This window comes from Nelumbo lutea, chromosome 2 (genome assembly GCF_056320005.1).
Source record: "Nelumbo lutea isolate HS-2025 chromosome 2, American lotus-T2T, whole genome shotgun sequence".
In the NCBI taxonomy this organism is placed as follows: Eukaryota; Viridiplantae; Streptophyta; class Magnoliopsida; order Proteales; family Nelumbonaceae; genus Nelumbo; species Nelumbo lutea.
In genome coordinates this window covers 17,135,032-17,149,295 of record NC_142685.1, presented here as the reverse complement: position 1 = coordinate 17,149,295, position 14,264 = coordinate 17,135,032, and the positions used below count along the sequence as shown (strand labels likewise).

Below are 14,264 nucleotides of genomic sequence, written 5' to 3'. Positions count from 1 at the left end.
AATGGAATCTATCTTCTTGATGCGCTTCCCAGTCATCAGAGTCATCATGTCAGCAAGAGTATTGAGTCAGAGCCAGTGGATCAGATTATGCTTTGGCATAATCAATTAGGACATTTGTCTTTTGCTTCTTTGCGTTTTTTGTTTCCCAAGTTGTTTGAGTCTGTCAGTTTGTCCAGTTTGGAGTGCGAGGGCTGTCAACTTGGAAAACATTGTAAACATTCCTTTAAAGCAAGTAATAAAAGATGTTCTTCTGTTTTTGATATTGTCCATACTAATGTGTGGGGGCCATTACCATGTTTCCTCTATGGGTGGCTATCGGTATTTTCTTCTATTTGTGGATGATTATTCTTGGTACTCTTGATATATGTGATGAGATCCCATGATGAGGCTGTCTTTGGTTCAACAATTTCATCAGATTGTGCTGACATAGTTTGGGGTACGAGTGAAAGTGTTTAGATCAAACAATGCTAGGGAATACTTTGAAAAAAACCTGTAATCATACCTTTTGGAGCATGAAGTTATCCATCAGAGCAGTTGTACATACACTCCACAACAGAATGGTGTAGCAAAAAGGAAGAACAAACATATTGTGAAAGTAGCAAGAAACATGATGTTGAGCTCTATAGTTCTAGTTCGTTTTTGGGGTGATGCAGTTCTTACACCAGTGTTCTTGATTAATTGGGTGCCTTCTCGTGTTCTTGGATATAGCACTCCGTTCAACCTTCTTTTCCTGAGGGGGAGACATTCCATATTCCTCTAAGGGTGTTTGGATGTGTATCCACACTTTTTTTTCTCGGGGGGTTCTTCTCAGGGGAAGCGTTTTGGAGAAGGAAGTGAACAATTTATACCATTTCCTGTTCCAGCTCCTTTGTCTACTCCAGTGTCTGACCTACCTATCTCACCCACTTTGCCACTTCCATTGCGTCTTGTCTCTTAGTGTTTTACACAACACCTATGACAGCATATGGAGGTTGATTCCACAACAGCGGAACCCACTTCACTCAATCACTCCCTATCGACTCATCGGAGATTCCAAGTTCGACTGACACAAACCCAGATATGCCTCTTTTTCCCCATGATGATTTAGTTCCTATTGATACTACTACCCCTGCTCCTAACGCCATTGCAGATGACCTTGATCTCCTTATTGCCCTCAGAAAAGGGAAGAGGAAGTGTATTGCTCATTGCATCTCACACTATCTTTCCTACAGTGCATTATCCCCTTCCTATTGACCCTTCCTTTCCTCCCAGGAGTGATAGTAAGGCTCTCTCCAAACCTGAGTGGAAGAAAACTATGTAGGAGGAAATGAAAGCATTGATTAAAAATCAGAAATGGGAGATTGTGGATTTGCTTGATGGCAAGGAGGTTGGATGCAGATGGGTTTATACAATGAAGTACAAGGCTGATGGGAGTAAAGAAAGGTATGAGGCGAGGCTAGTTGCAAAAGGGTATTCTTAGATTTATGGCATAGACTACTTGGAAGCTTTTGCACTAGTGGCAAAGATGAGTTCAGTTTGAATTCTTCTATCACTAGCAGCTACATACTCTTGGACACTCTTCCAACTTGATGTGAATAATGCCTTTCTCAATGGGGACTTGCAGAGGAGGGGGTGTATATGGACCTTCCAGCTGGCTTCTACAATAATGTGGAAAAAGGAAAGGTATGCAGGTTGAAGAAGTCCCTATATGTTTTAAAACAAACACCCAGAGCTTGGTTTGACAAGTTTAGAAGAGCATTGGTTGTATTTGGCTATACTCAAACTCAATTTGATCATACTCTTTTTGTGAAGAGGAGGGGTTCACTGGTGTCAGTTTTGATGGTGTATGCAGATGATATTGTAGTTACAAGAAATGATTTAAGTGAGATTGATACCCTGAAGAAGAATCTACACAAAGAGTTTGAGATTAAGGATCTTAGGAAGCTGAAGTACTTTCTGGGCATTGAAGTGGCAAGGTCCAAGCATGGGATCTTCATCTCATAGAGGAAGTATGTTCTAAATCTACTACAAGAGACAGGAAAGCTTGGGGCAAAGGCAGCTAGTACACCTATTGGTCAGAACCACAGGATAAATGCCTAAGAGGGTGAACTAGTGAAGGATGCTAGAAGATATTAGAGGTTAGTGGGGCGGTTGCTATACTTACGTATGACACGACCAGGCATCTCTTATATAGTGAGTGTGGTGAGTCAATACATGCATGCCCCACGAGTTCAGCATTGTGAGGCTATTGAGAGGATACTTTCATATTTGAAGGGACACCTAGGTAGAGGCATATTGTTTGCTAGCCATAGGTAGTTGAAGTTAGAGGCTTGCATAGATGCTAATTGGGTAGGGTGCCTAGACGACAAAAGATCTACATCAGGAGTTTGTACTCTTGTTGGAGGTCATTTAGCTTCATGGAAGAGTAAGAAACAGATAGTTGTGGCAAGGTCAAGTGCAGAATCTGAATGTAGAGCCATGACATATGGTGTTTTGGAGCTCCTTTGGATCCGTTCCTTGTTAGGGGAGATTGGAATTGAGGTTGAAGAACCTATGATGCTATTTTGTGACAATCAGGTAGCAATTAACATTGCCCACAACACAATTCAGCATGATAGGACGAAGCATATAGAAGTGGATAGACACTTTATAAGGGAAAGGGTGACATCTGGAGAAGTTTTCTTGCCATATGTTGCATTTGACTTGCAGCTTGCAGATATTCTTACAAAAGGAGTTGCAAGAAACAAACTAGAACATGATCTACGCAAGTTGGGAATGTGTGACATTTATTCCCAACTTGAGGGGGAGTGGAGTTTTGGGCTGATATAACATGTTTTTTATTTACATAGCATAGTTGGGGAGTTATTGGGCCTTAGGCCCATTAGTTTATGTTTTAAGTTAAGAGTGTTTTTAAGTTCTCACAAGTAGCCGACTTACTAAGGACATACTTGTCTTTGTACTCTCTTTTATTTATGAGTATATAATCTAATGAAAGGGGCTGCCAGACCAAAATTTCTGAGCTTCTCCCATCCTCTTCTATCTCTCATCTCTCTCTTTCTTAGCTAAAACCTTTTCTCCTCTTTCTCTTCTTCTTTTTCTTTTACAGTTTTTATATCAAAACAGGTTGTCCAAACTTTTCTACTATATCTAATTAAAATCACCTATCAATCCCATTTATATACATGGTTCCTCAATTGCCATTCTCCAATACAAGTATTCCCTATTGTCCTCTTGTTTGGCTAAATCATCAGCCAAACAGTTTGCATCCCTTGTTGTCCACAAAAACTAAACTCTTTAAGTTGTGTGCCAACTTCCTTATTTCTCTCACAACATGACAATGCTGCTAAGTGCCAAGTTAGGGGTGATCATTTCAAGCCCAGCCTGGGCACAGGCCCAACACTTCAAGCCTGGCCTGAAATATATATATATATATATATATATATAAGATGTGATTCAAACTAATAAAATCAGTAGAATATTTCAGAATGAAGTAAAAGAAATCAAAGAAGAAGAAGGAGACAACAAGAAGGAGGAAGATTGGAGAAGAAAGGAGAAAGAAAGGAGTTCGAATGTCTCCTCTTTCCCCTACTCTTATCTTTTATAAAACATACTTGAGTTACATAAATAACAAGGAGTTAAGTGTCCACATCAGCACTAAACCTAGAAAAACATAAAAAGAACTAAAGGCCCAATAAGAAAACATAACATGAAAGAACTAATAAGAAAGACACTAATGGGCTAGGGCCCATTCGGCCCAACCTCTCTACACTCCCCCTCAAGCTAAGCGTAGATATCCATCATGCCCATCTTGCTTATATAATGAACCAGCTTTCCTTTAGGAACACCTTTTGTCAAAACATCAGCCAATTGTTCTTCAGAAGCAACAAATGGTAGACAGACTTCTCCTGAGACAACTCTCTCTCTTATAAAATGCCTATCAACCTCAATATGTTTAGTTCTATCATGTTGAACATGATTGTGTGCAATGTTGATTGTAGCTTGGTTGTCACAATATAACATCATTGACTTCTCACAGTCTATACCCAATTCATCTAAAAGTGATCTCAACCACAAAGTTCAGAAACTCCATGTGCCATTGCCCTGTATTCTGCTTCAGCTGAAGATCTTGCCACTACAGACTGCTTCTTACTCCTCCATGATACAATGTTCCCTGCTACCATAGCACAATAACTTGAAGTAGACCTCCTATCAGCAATACATCTGGCCCAGTCAGCATCAGTGTATGCTTCCAGCTTCATGTGTCCATGCTTAGCAAACAAGATACCTTTCCCTGGAGTCCCTTTTAGATAGCACAAAACTCTCTCAACAACTGCTAAATGTGGATCTCTGGGAGAATGCATAAACTGGATGCTTACACTAACTGCATAGGAGATATCTGGCCGAGTCATGCAAAGGTAAAGTAACTTCCCAACCAGTCTCTGGAACACCCACTTATCAGGCAATAGTTCACCTTCAGTCACTGACAACTTATGATTTAGATCAATAGGAGTAGAAGTAGATCGAGCCCCCAGTTTCCCAGTCTCTGCAAGGAGATTAAGAACATACCTCCGTTGAGAAATGAAAATACCTTCCTTAGATTTGGCAAACTCTTGAGATGAACAACTTCCTGAGTATCATTTCCTGTAACCACAATATCATCAATATAGACAATCAGGAGGGTCACTAAGGAATCTCTTCTCTTAACAAACAAAGTATGATCCGACTGAGTCTATGTGTATCCAAAAGCAACAAGAGCAGCCTGAAATCTGTCAAATCAAGCTCTAGGAGACTGCTTAAGGCCATAAAGAGACTTCTTCAGTTTACAGACCTTTCCTTGCATCTCCTTCCCATGCACCCTGGAGGTAAAGACATATACACTTCTTCATTTAGGTCCCCATTCAAAAAGGCATTCTTTACATCAAATTGATGAAGAGGCCAGTCAAAAGCAGTAGCTAAAGATAGCAAAACCCGAACTGAAGTCATCTTGGCTACTGGGGCAAAAGTTTCTAAGTAGTCAATACCATACATCTGAGTATATCCTTTAGCAACCAAACGGGCCTTATATCTCTCAACAGTACCATCAGAATGATATTTAATAGTGAACACCCACTTACAGCCAACCAGTTCCTTTCCCTCAAGCAAATCCACAATTTCCCAGGTATTGTTCTTATGCAAAGCATCTAGTTTAGTCATCATAGCATCTTTCCATTCTGGTTTGGACAAGGCATCTAGGACAGACCGGGGAGTTACATGTGTGGAAACAGAGGCAAGGAAGGAATAGTAAGAAGGGGAAAGGATGCTGTAGGACAGGTGTTTGGAAATACAATGAGTTGTGCATTTTCATTTGCCTTTGCGAAGGGCAATAGGGAGATCAAGGTCAGGGAAGGTATCCGAAGTGGTAGAAGAGGGCTGATTTGTTATCTCAGCAGTGATGGGAGGAGCAAGAGGCACATCTGAAGGCGTGGAAGCAACTTGCATGTCTCTGAGTCTTTGTCTTTGGTACCACCTCTGGATAATAGGATGAGAAAGAAAAGAAGGGGGATGAGTAGGAGGAGGAGGGGGAGCAGGGATAGATGACTTAACTGGAGTAGACTCTATGGAAGATTCAATGGGAATTGGAAGAGGAATAGATGGTGACAATGCAAACAACTCGTCTGAATACACCCCCTCAAGAGAAGTACTAAAGAAAGGGACTGACTCTGCAAATGTGACATATCTAGAAACAAAGTGAGTGCCACGGACTAGATTAAAACAACAGTACTCCTGTGTGGAGGCATATCCCAAAAAGACACACTTGTGTGCTTTAGACTCAAACTTACATCTTTGATGACTATGAACACGGACATAGCAAGTACACCCAAACACCCGGAGATGAAGAAAAAACAGATCTTCATTTGGAAAAAGCAATCTAAAGGGAGTTTTAAACCCCAGAACCTGAGAAGGCATTCGGTTTATCAAGTATGTAGCTGTAAGAACAGCATCACCCCAAAATTTAACAGGAACATGGGAAGCAAAAAGAATGCTCCTCGCAACCTCAACCATATGTCTGTTTTTCCTTTCCACCACTCCATTTTGTTGAGGAGTGTAGGAACATGAACTCTGATGAATAACTCCAAAGGTATCAAAGTAGGAGGAGAGACTCTTCTCAAAATATTCCCTTGCATTATCAGATCGGAATATTTTGATCCGAGTGTTAAACTCGGTAAGAATAAGTTCATGAAACTTTTGTACAATATTTGGTACTTCATCCTGGGATTTCAAAAGGTAAATCCATGTGTGACAAGAGAAATCATCAATGAAAAGAATGAAATATTTGTAGCCCCCCATAGCAGGTAAATGATATGGCCTCCACACATCAGAGTGCACAATATGGAAAGGAGAAACAGATTTTTTATTACTCACTGAAAAAGATTGTCTACAATGTTTAGCAAGTTCACATGACTCACAATGAAGACTCGATAGGGATATTCCCTTAAACATTTTTAGAAACAAATGACTCAAAGCTGAAAAGGACAAATGACCAAATCTAAAATGACATATCATGACTCTATTAACTGCCTCTGATAAAACTGACTCCAAAGCAACTCCAATAGGTAATCCAGGACTTTGATCAGAGACATCCAACAAGTATATCCCATTCGCCTCATGGCCACTCCCAATAGTCCTCTGAGACTTCAGGTCCTGAAAAACACAGTAAGTATGAAAGAAAGTTATGTTGCAGTTCATTGATTTGGTTAAATTACTAACAGATAAAAGGTTAGTGCTAAGTTTGGGAACATGAAGGACAGAGGATAAAACAAGTGAATTAGAGGCTTTAATATTCCCTTTGCCAGATATGGGAGCAAGAGACCCATCGGCAAGAGAAATCTTCTCTCTACCCGAGAGGAGCTGGTATGAACAAAAAAGGTTGGGTAGGCTAGTCATATGGTCTGATGCACCAGAATCTATAATCCAAGGAATTCTACGATTACCTGAGACTGTAGCATGATTTGAAGAAGCACGAACCTGAATGGGCAAAAGTGGATGTAGAGGGGGTGCCTGAGGAGGAAGGTGCAACAATAGACTCCAAGTGATTTATCAATTTCCCATCTCTCTCAAATTCTGCCTTCATTGTTGCCAACTATTCCATAGCAGATTTTTCTTCACATTCAGACACTGTGGCAACATTTACATCCTCGGGTTTTCCAGACTGACCACCCTTCTTAGAGTTGTTGTTCCGGAACCTCTCAGGAAGAAAATCTGGATGAAGCTTCCAACAAGAATCCTTAGTATATTTCGGCTTCTTGCAGTATTCACATATCACTTCCTTTTTCTCATTCAACCCCTTTAGTTTTATTCCAACATGTGCAAAATGTTCTGGAGGAGGTGGGGTCTGTAGCTGTACCTGTCGCCTGCACTCTTCATTGCTCACCATAGAGTATGCCTGTGCAAGTGACACATCATCCTTGGCCAAGATATTCTGCCTTGTAATATCAAATTCAGGATTGAGTCCTGTAAAGAACTCAAACACCCTGTTTCCTTCCACAAATTTCCTGAAAATTTTGGCATCTTTGGTGCTTTCCCATGCAAATGTTTCCATAACATCCAACTCCTGCCAATAGTGACTTCAACATTGAATAATAGACAGCCACACTCTTCTCCCCCTGTCTTTAAATTCTTCACATCACTCTTTAGTTTGTAGGCCCTTGCAACATTTACTTTCTAAGAATATGTCTCTGTCACACTATCCCAAATCTCCTTGGTTGAAGTCATCCACAGATAGTGTTGACTTATATGGGGCTACATAGAATTTACCAACCACCCAATAACTGTATAGTTATCTTGCATCAATTTTTCATATGTAGGGTCAAACTCATCCGGCATCGCTTTACTACCCGTTAGAAACCCTAGTTTACCTCTACTATAGACATGAATCTTAATGGATTGTGCCCACTCAAGGTAATTTGTTCCATCAAGTTTAATTGTAGTCACTCCTGTAAAAAAGGAATCTACGAGACTAGATCCCGACACTAGGATCTGTGCTTCACCTCACTTCCAGATTGCTCCATCAATCAAACGAAAATAAAAAAACAATGTTTTTAACCTTTATAGACCTAACTAAGGTCAGTCAAGCACTCAAAAGCCCCAAAACTAGGGTTTCATCGTACCTGGCCTCCGGGAAGAAAGAGAGAAGAGGTAGCCACTCAAACCAGAGCTATCCAAACGACTTACAACTGTAGCCGCCCACTTTTGGAGATAAAAAGGAAACCTCCAAGCCTTGAGCGCCACACCCAAACAACCTCTTCAACCCGTAACTGGAAATTCTCTAGTCAGCTAGGGTTTCAGGAAAAAAAATTGCAGTCCCACTTTCTTGGCAATCTTCGACCAGATTTTGACTCTCCAAACCCTTTATCAACTAGGCAAACAAGATCTCTGAATAATCAGCAATTTATCTCTCCATACACCTTTCGATTAGAAAAAGGATGTATGGGAAAAAAAAAAAGAAAAAAAGGAAAGGGAAGATAGACATGCTCTGATACCAAGATGTGATTCAAACTAATAAAATCAGTAGAATATTTCAGAATGAAGTAAAAGAAATCAGAGAAGAAGAAGGAGGAGGAAGATTGGAGAAGAAAGGAGAAAGAAAAGAGTTTGAATGTCTCCTCTTTCCCCTACTCTTATCTTTTATAAAACATACTTAAGTTACATAAATTACAAGGAGGCCCTTAAGTAGGCGTCCACATCAGCACTAAACTTAGAAAAACATAAAAAGAAGAAAACATAACATGAAAGAACTGATAAGAAAGACACTAATGGGCTAGGGCCCATTTGGCCCATTCTCTCTACAATATACACTTTATATTTTCATATCTATGTTTATTTTATATTATATGATATATTATGTATAAATATTATAAAATAACACAATAGCATTTTATGCATAATATTTTATCTTTATATAAATTATAACACATATTTTATGTCATATAATATAAAATATTATATATTATTAAATATAATGTTTTTAGTGACATAGGCCCAAAGCCTGGCCTGACCTGCATAGACCCAGGCCCGAACTTGTATTTAAGGCATGGGGCTTGTGCTGGGCCAGGCTTGGGCCCAGGTTATGATCACCTCTACTGCCAAGGCCCTGGATTGTGTTAGGCAATTCACAATAATTTTGGAAGTACCTTCCACAATCATGTCACTAAGATGTAGCAACTTGTCAGCAAAAATCCTTGGTTTATGGCCAAGAGTTCAGCCAGTAGCAAGTCTCCTTGCTCTATAGGTCTTGAATACAAAGGCAACATTTTACCATTGCTGTTTCTAAAACCCCATCAACGCATGACATTCCTGGATTTCTCATTCTGTTACTGTCAAAGTTGAGCTTTTACTAATTCATCCTGTCAAAATGGGATCGCAAATTCAAATCTTTATTTGGCCACTTTCTGCAAGGACTTAGACCAAGGTACATAATGATAAAGTTCATTTGAAAAATTGGAGAAAAATGGAAATATGCAGCTAATAAAGGGTCTAGGGCCAATGAAAAAGATCTGACTTGTAATGGCAACCAAAATCTGTAACGTTACTGATTGACCTAGTCATAATGATCAGATCAGCAGCTAACAAGATGCAGAACAAATTTTCACTGTCAAAACATGACAAGAAGGATGGAAAACACCATCCAGCATGCAACTTCCTTGCAAGAACAAAGATTGAAAATTTATACCTTTTTTTATCATAATTCTTTGGATACAATTTTACAAGATAGCAACTGTGATAAGTGTTCTTTTTATCTTGTTGTAAGTATATGTCAGCCTAGCTATGGTTTCTTCTATTTTTTTTTCTACTTTTTTCTTTTTCTTTCTTTTTTTCCCATTAGGCAGCCTATATCTGTTTATGCTTTGTCTTAATTCTTGTGTTTGGAATAAGGAACTTTTTCCTCTATTGCATTAATTAAATACCAAGTTGTCATTGCTAATAAAAAATGTTCTTGATGTCTGCATCCACATCAGCATTGTTCCTATTAAACCCACAAACAAGATCATGGAAAAGAAGACTATCATCATCAATTGAAAAGCCACAGTTAGAGGTTGGCTATCCCTTATTAGTCATTCCATGGACATAAAATACAGCCTCTTAACAAAAATCAAAGAAACAAACTTGTACTAGTGCTGAACTTGAATACAAGCTATTAACAATTGGACTTTTTTTGATGGATTACATTAACTTTTATTCAAATAGAAAATCTATACAGAGATGGCTCGATTTTTACAAGAATTAGGCTAGCAACAGCTACCCAACCCAAATTGCAATTGACATCCTCTTCAATGTTACTTCCCAATACAAAGTTTCCCCATTAACTACTTGCCTTGCAAGAAAGTCAGTTACATCTTGTAAATTGAAGGAGGCTCAAGGAACTTGGCAGGAGTAGATTCACTGTGAGAAAAACTAGACAGCTGGCTAGAGAGCTGGGTGTTATTGCAATTGATTGAAGAAAGTTTATTTATTTTTTTGTCAATGAGGAATATATTAATTCAAAAGATCAAAACAATACAACCATCCCTAGGAAAGGCACGAGCTGCATCCTCTCCAAAACAGAAGTGCTCTCTATTTACCCCTTGTTTGGCTAGACAATCAGCGAAGGCATTGCGGAAAGTTTATTACAAAGATGAAAAATCCGAAGAACAATACCCAAGCCTACCCAGATTTGATAGTGGGCAAGATAAGATCAGCATAACTTCTACCAGAGGAGGCAAACCACAACGAATAGAAAACAGTGAAAGGAAAATAAACTATACTGGGAGTAGGAGGGAATCCCCAATACAACTCAGCTTTCTCTTTGCCTCTCCTAGCCAGGCCATCTGTCAAAGATTCTGTGACCTATAGTTGTCATGTGCACCTCACCTAAATGCCTTTCGAGGCAAACCACAACAAATAGAAAGCAGTGAAAGGAAAATAACTGGGAGTAGGAGGGAATCCCCAATACAACTCATCTTTCTCTTTGCCTCCCCTAGCCAGGCCATCTGCCAAAGATTCTGTGACCTATAGTTGTCAAGATGCCACCTAGGCAACTAGTCATCCTTGGCTGCGCACCTCACCTAAATGCCTTTGGAGCAACAAGGTACCAGTCTAGGCAATTAGGCATCTGCCTAGACGACAAAAATGACAAGGTGGGGCCTTATGTCATTCATATTCATATTGCCATATCTTACTAATATTTGTGTTAATACATTCTATTTATACTATATATATCATTTATACTTTGTTTTAAAGTTTTACTATTGAAATTTAGACCAAAGGGTTTTGGGAAGAGAAAAGAAAGAATAAAAGTGTAAAGAAGTTTCTTTTTTGTGTTTTTTCTATTATCTCTCTCTCTCTCTCACACACACACACACATCGAATAAAAAAGTAGTTTCACCCTTGTTCTTTTTCTCTTTTACTTTCTATCTTAAAATTTTTGTCATATAAGATTATAACCTTCTTTACTTGCTAATTGATATGAAATTGTAAATAGTATATTTAAAATTTTTTTATCTCTTAGGTATGATGATTTGCCATGTTTTGAAAGGAATTTAATATTCTTAAATTCTTTTTTAATGAATTTTAATGTTCTTAGATTCTTAATAAAGTGAATTGCTATTCTTTCAATTAATATGCATGCTGAATGGTATTATAAGGGACCTTGCCAAAATTTAGTTTTTTTTTTTTATTTTATAAAATTCTTGTTGCCTTGGTGCCCGCCTACACCTAGGTGACTAGGTGCCCCACTGTTGCTTAGAATTGCTTTGACGCCTTGACAACTGACTGCTCTGGGTTCATCTTAGCAATATGTTCACCCTGGATGACAGGGATCTTATCTTTCTATTATGTTGCCAAATACTACAAGAACAAGTTGATGATGGTAGAACTCAAGACATGACTATGGAGTTGATCTTATGTTAGTTTCAGAATGCATTTTCCTTATGCAGCATGTTTCGAAGTAACATGATTGAAAAGAGAGTAGAAGATGTCTGTCCACTTGGCTGGCTATACTGTGACCCTGCCATTCCTATTAGTTTAGATGCAGTGATCTTTTCTATTGATTGTGTAATTTATAGTAATCATTAATTAGCATCCAATTGATGCAGTTGCTCTCACTTGTATTCTCTTGGATGTCATTATGTATCACTTATGTTTATTTCTACAAGAAAGATGTAAGCTTGATACTCTTGGAATGGACTTTAGTGGGAGAGAATAACATCTTGGATCTTGTTATTTGAGATTTGAAATTTTCATATTTTAATGCTTAATGAGACCTTTGCGCATATTCTGTGTGATCTCAGTTGTTTTCTTTGGACCACAGGTAAATGAACCTCGCTTAATTGAAGGTTTAGAGCAGTCATGGGAGGTGCTTGCTGAACCAATACAGACTGTAAGCATCTCATACTGTCCTTGTTTTTGTAAAATTTACTTAACACCTGGTCATCTATAACCAGGTACCATTTTTTATCCATTTAAATATGATGGGATGCATTGGCTTTTTCATGTGTGACTTTTTATTGTTTCCTTGGTTACTATTTCCATAATAATAGTAGTTAACAAGCATGTCAGTATTACAACCAACAGTTGTCCAATAAATACTGGTACGCATTTCAGTTTTAGTAGAGGTATATGTTTCAGTTACTACCCATATAGTTGGGATGAGGCATGGGTGATGATGATGATGATATTTTTCAGTTACTACTTAAAAAACAGAGGATTCAACATATACCCAAAACCCAGGTTGGTTCTGACTTTCTGAGCTTTATCTTACTAACATAGTTTTCATCCTTTTAATGGTCTAGAAGGTAACTCTTATAATTGTTGGCCAACATTTTTATAGACCAAAAAGTATTGTTCACCATCTGCATGAATGTGAACGTCTATTTTTTGGTCTATAAGATATAGTTGCTAGAAGCCTAGAACCTATTGAATTTTAGAACATACTGCTCATGTATCCATGTTTTTGCACATTTAGGGATGATGTCTTTCACTATTCATCATGCAGACCTATAGACTAGAATCATACTTTAAGAAACATTGTTGTCACATAAATTTCTCAACTTTTGGATCACTGTGACTTGAGCGCATATCAAACCAGCCTCCTTTTTTTCCTTGTGTGTTTTTTGTTCAGTGTTTATGTTAGAAACTCATTCTCAAATATACCATGATTTTTCTCTCATTTTCTAGGTGATGCGAAGATATGTCATCCCAGAACCTTATGAGAAACTGAAGGAACTAACCCGAGGAAGGGCAGTAACCAAAGAGAGCATACAAAAATTTATTGAAGGCTTGGAATTGCCAAAGGAAGCAAAGACCAATCTTCTGAAACTAACTCCACCAACTTACATTGGAGCAGCAATTGATTTGGCAGAAGGTCTAGACACAGCTATAAATTTTGTAAATTGGAGCCAGGTGCTATAGATTGGCAGTTCATTCTGTTGGCAGGCATTGTTGGCTAGATTGCCCGTGTATGTAGTACTCGGGAATTTCTATCTGCTGTTGTGGGAATCAACAGACATGCTTTGGAAAGATGTGAATTTTCCTGGTTGAAGAGAGAATGACTGGGATGTCACACCCATGATAATGTATTCTGGGTTACTGATGACTAACGTGGTAATTTTTGCCTTTCCTATCTTTTGGTTATTTTCTTAAGTTGAAGAAAGACTTCTGAGTATTCAATTCAGAATATAAGGGCAGAAAAAAGAAATATATCCCACTTTTCTCTCGTATTCTCTCGTATCTAACTGAAAAACAAATTTTCACTCAACTATATTGTTGGAACACTTGAATTTGATTTTGACCTACACCCTTTTAGTTTAAAACTATTATACTTGCAAAAATCTTTAGATCCGAATTGATTAAAGGAATGTATTGTTTGAGCCTTGGGGGCTTAAATTCGGATCCCTCCCTTGAGAGGTAGTTGGAGAGTTTTCATTTGCTAGCCCCTCATCTGTACTGCGTATTAAGCTCATCTGTGCTTGTTTGTGACTTTGTGTGCGCATGGGGGATTGGGTGGGTTAGGGGGTTTGTTTATGTACTTAGAGCTGTCAACGGGCTGGGTCTATGAGTTCACATCTCCGCCCCATAGGGAGCTGCCCCACAGCACACCCCCGCCATGTACTGGGACCATCTCCCGATGATAGTACCAGTCCTGATGATGCTATCATTGGGAGATGTTCCCAATACACGGCGGATATTTGTTGTGGGGCGGAGATGTGATCTCTGGGTTCTATCCGATAGATCCAAATCCATTGTCCTGATTGCATTAGTTCTGGTTCTAT

At 38.7% G+C, this 14,264-nt stretch overlaps 1 protein-coding gene across 1 annotated transcript in view; it reads left to right on the top strand.

The window, feature by feature from the left end:
* LOC148868885 (uncharacterized) overlaps window positions 1-13,710 on the top strand; it is a 74,330-nt gene extending 60,620 nt beyond the window's left edge. Inside the window, exons 9-10 of the mRNA XM_088971347.1 lie at window positions 12,305-12,373; window positions 13,171-13,710. Of these exons, the coding sequence (XP_088827473.1) occupies window positions 12,305-12,373; window positions 13,171-13,404 (303 nt within the window). The 3' untranslated portion in view covers window positions 13,405-13,710. The remainder of the gene's footprint in view (window positions 1-12,304; window positions 12,374-13,170) is intronic.
* Window positions 13,711-14,264: the final 554 nt, after the last annotated feature.